This window comes from Macaca mulatta, chromosome 2 (genome assembly GCF_049350105.2).
Source record: "Macaca mulatta isolate MMU2019108-1 chromosome 2, T2T-MMU8v2.0, whole genome shotgun sequence".
Classification (NCBI taxonomy): Eukaryota; Metazoa; Chordata; class Mammalia; order Primates; family Cercopithecidae; genus Macaca; species Macaca mulatta.
This window is the reverse complement of record NC_133407.1, coordinates 53,734,347-53,738,019: the sequence shown is the minus strand read 5'-3', so window position 1 is coordinate 53,738,019 and position 3,673 is coordinate 53,734,347. Positions and strand designations below refer to the sequence as shown.

General features: G+C 42.9%; 1 protein-coding gene across 3 annotated transcripts in view; it reads left to right on the top strand.

Annotated features, from left to right (window-relative positions):
• Positions 1-86: 86 nt before the first annotated feature.
• ERICH6 (glutamate rich 6) overlaps positions 87-3,673 on the top strand; it is a 46,389-nt gene continuing 42,802 nt past the window's right edge. Inside the window, exons 1-3 of one of the 3 annotated variants that reach the window (XM_077991574.1) lie at positions 106-170; positions 267-481; positions 1,518-1,575. In XM_077991574.1, the coding sequence (XP_077847700.1) occupies positions 109-170; positions 267-481; positions 1,518-1,575 (335 nt within the window). In that variant the 5' untranslated portion in view covers positions 106-108. Of the gene's footprint in view, positions 482-1,517; positions 1,576-3,673 lie in introns of all 3 variants that reach the window. The other 2 variants (XM_077991575.1, XM_001107825.5) reach the window with 2 other exon arrangements.

Sequence of the window (3,673 nt, the reverse complement as noted above, 5' to 3'; positions counted from 1 at the left end):
GGGCAGGCAGTTGCCAGGGGAGACCAACGCACAACAAAGGCGCACGCCGGCCAGAGCCGACAGGGGCCGCGGCCACTGAGCTGGCTGTAATCCCGCCTCCCGCCAGCCATGGCCCATTTGCGCTTGCCTAGCAGCTTCGGACATCCGGGGAAGAAGAACCAGAAGGAGTCTGAGGAGTTAGAGGAGGAGGAGGAAGAGATGGAGGAGGAGGAGGAGGAAGAGGTGGAGGAGGAGGAAGAGGAGGTGGAGGAGGAGTTTGTGGGGGAAGAGCAGGAGTCGGAGGCCCCTGAGAAGTTCAGCGACGAGTACCTCTGGAAGGTCATGGACATCGGTGACTACGACTACGACTTCCCAGACGTGCGCCCCCGCTTAGCCAGCATCGTCAGCCCTAGCCTGAGCTCTACGAGCGTGCCCAGCCAGAGCGCGACCAGTACCGAAATACCGAGCGCCAGCCCACCCTCCAGTGCCTCCTCGCATAAAAGTACCGCCCCCGACCCACCCCTTCTTCGAGGGCTTTCTGGTCCCCAGGGGTCACCTGGTCCACCCACTCCCGTGCCTTCGTCGACCTGCGCGTCGTGCTTCATTTCTAAATGCATGCACCGTTCCACACACCTAATTTCTCTCACGTCCTTGTCAGAGGCACTGAACCCTTGGCTGAGCTGTTGTGATGATGCACGATTTAGGATATAGGCGAAACACTATAAAAGTTGAACTTGAGCATTGCTGTATGGAGTGCTTTTTTATTTTGAAACAAGAGTCTCGCTCTGTCGCCCACGCTGGAGTGCAGTGGCTGCAGCCTCGACCTCCTGGGCTCAAGCCTCCCATCGCAGCCTCCCGAGTAGCTGGAACTACAGGCACACGCCACCACGCCCAGCTAATTTGGCGTCTCACTATGTTGCCCAGGCTGATGGGAGTGCTCATTTTTATAACATTTTTGCGTGCATTCACACCGTTACATCTCTCTCTCTCTCTCTGTCTCTCTCTCTCTCTTCCCCCATCCCTTCTCCCTCCTCTCCCCCTCCCTCTTCCTTCCCTCCCTCTCCCCCTCTCTTTCTCTCTCTCTCTCTCTGTCTCTGTCTCACACACACACACACACACACACACACACACTCATATTATTTCCAGAGAAGTGCCTCAAGGGTGTTGTACTACTAAAACCGTCCTGCAAAAAAAAAAAAAAAAAAACAACTCTCTATTGTGTTTAGCATCCTGTACTGAAGCCACTCCAGTCACTTTCTTGAAAAAAGAAGCAGAGAAGTCTTTTAGAGTAGGTTTCTCAAGCTCTAGTATTGACATTTTGGTCTGGATAATTCTTTGTTGGGGAGGGTTGGGGACTGTCCTGTGAATTATAGGATGTTTAGCAGCATGCCTGTCCTCTACCCTTGTCTGTGCTAGGAGCACACACCCTTGCGATGATCAAAAATGTCTCCAGACCTTGCCATGTGTTCCTGGGAGGGGGCAGAATTGCCCTTTTGATTTAGAGGGAGTAGCTGATTTTTAAATGTTTCATTCAACAGGTTTCCCTAAAATATTTCAGACATTTAGGAAAGACATGTCCGAAATGAGTATAGATAGGTAAGAAAATGTTTTCAAATTTCACATTTTTTGAACCCAATAATGTTTACCTTTTGAATAAACATGTTAGGAAGTAGAGTAAAATAATCCAGGGCATTTATGACTTATTTATTTTTAAAAGTTTTTTTTAATATACACTGGTAGACACTTTGGAAGAGATAAAGGTTCCCACTTATCCCCAGCTTATTACCTAGCTCTAGAGATTACATGTCCACTTATCAGTGTAACATGAAAGAATAACTATATGTCATGTGTACAATTGTAAGTGCTTGAGAATTTAGAATATAGGCTTTAATTGGCTAAATGCAAGAGTGACCAGGGACACCTTTTGTGGAAGAGAGTGGAACTAATGGCCTTTCCTTTTTCCTTCCGTCTCTTCTTTTTCTTGTTATTGCTATTAGCCTTCAGGCACTTTAACTATAAGAAGAAGATACCAGAGAAATGCCTTCTGGAACATCTTTGTAAATACACCCTGAAATCTCACACCAAACCTGAGTCAGTGATCTTGAATTACTAGTTACCCTAACTTTGCTTTTGTAAGCAACTTTTAAATTCTTAAGTTTAAGGAGAATTGTTCTGTCTCACTTAGATGTTTTTAGTTATCCTTTTAATTAAATTTGTAGTAGAGATAAGGTACACACATGGTTAAAAAAAAATCAGACTATACAAAGGTGAAAAAGTGACAGTCTCCATGCCCTTCTTTCCTCCTACTCCCATTCACCTTCAGTTTTGTTTCCATTATTAATTTAAAATAACGTTTTCATTTCTTGGTTTATCAATTTCTTATGTATTGAATTCCCACCTCTCCACTTTGGTAGTTATATTATTTTTAGTTTTTCTAACATTTAGGACTTTGAGGTATTTAAACCTCTACTTCTTGATTTATCAGTTTTAGTATCTATTGACTATTATGAAAAATTAACATGTTAATGCACTTCCTCCTTCCATCTCTCTTCTCTCCTCTTTTTTCCCTATTAACAACAAACTATATGATGTGATTAAAATGCAATATATATGTACATAAAGTTATATTACTTTCCCAAGCTTTATTATGCTTATATTATGGGGCTTGTTAATTAAAGTGCTCTGGAGTTGTTTCTAAAAATTGAAAACCAATAAACAATACTCACACTTCCATGTTAACAAACCAGTAATATGATTGAATCTATGGACAAGAAAATATAATCTTATGTCTGTAAAACTTGTCTCTTAAAAAGTAAACTTTTTGCCGGACGCAGTGGCTCACTCCTGTAATCCCAGCACTTTGGGAGGCTGAGGAGGGCAGATCACGAGGTCAGGAGTTCAAGACCAGCCTGGCCAACATAGTGAAACCCCGTCTCTACTAAAAATACAAAAATTCGCCTGGCATGGTGGCGCATGCCTGTAGTCCCAGCTACTTGGGAGGCTGAGGCAGGAGAATCGCTTGAACCCGGGAGGTGGAAGTTGCAGTGAGCCAAGATCGCACCATTGCACTCCAGCTTGGGCAACAGAGTGAGACTTCATCTCAAAAAATAAATAAATAACAAACGTTTTTGACTCTCCATTGTTCTATCTACCGTTTTTCTGGGTTGGCTCACTAGTCACACTTTGTTGGTTCCCATATTGCCTTCTTTCTTTTGTTCCTTTTCCTTTTGCTGGAGAAACTCCTCGGGTGAATTTTTTATGTAGGTCTCATGGATAGTTAAATTTCTGAGTTCTTGCCTGCCTTGAAATTTCTTCATTTTGCCCTCATACTTGATTTGTTAAAAAAACAAAACAAAAGAAAACCAACCTGCCAAAAACAAGAGATTTAAAACCATTTTTCCCTCAGAGTTCTAAAGACATTGCTTCATTGCCTCCTAGTAGCCCATACTGCCTCACCAGTCTTATCCTCAGACCATTCTGGTATATAATTACTTCCTCCCTTTTTCTTCTTTTCTTCAGAACTCCTCCTAGATGCTATTGAACCTCTTCGATAGGTTCTCCATCTTTAATAACATTTCCTTTGTATTTTCAGTATCTTCAGGATTTTTGATGTTTGTTTACCTGCTATTATGCAGCCCTTGTACAGAATTTTTTTATTGCAGGATTCATATTTGTCATTTCCAAGAACCAGTAC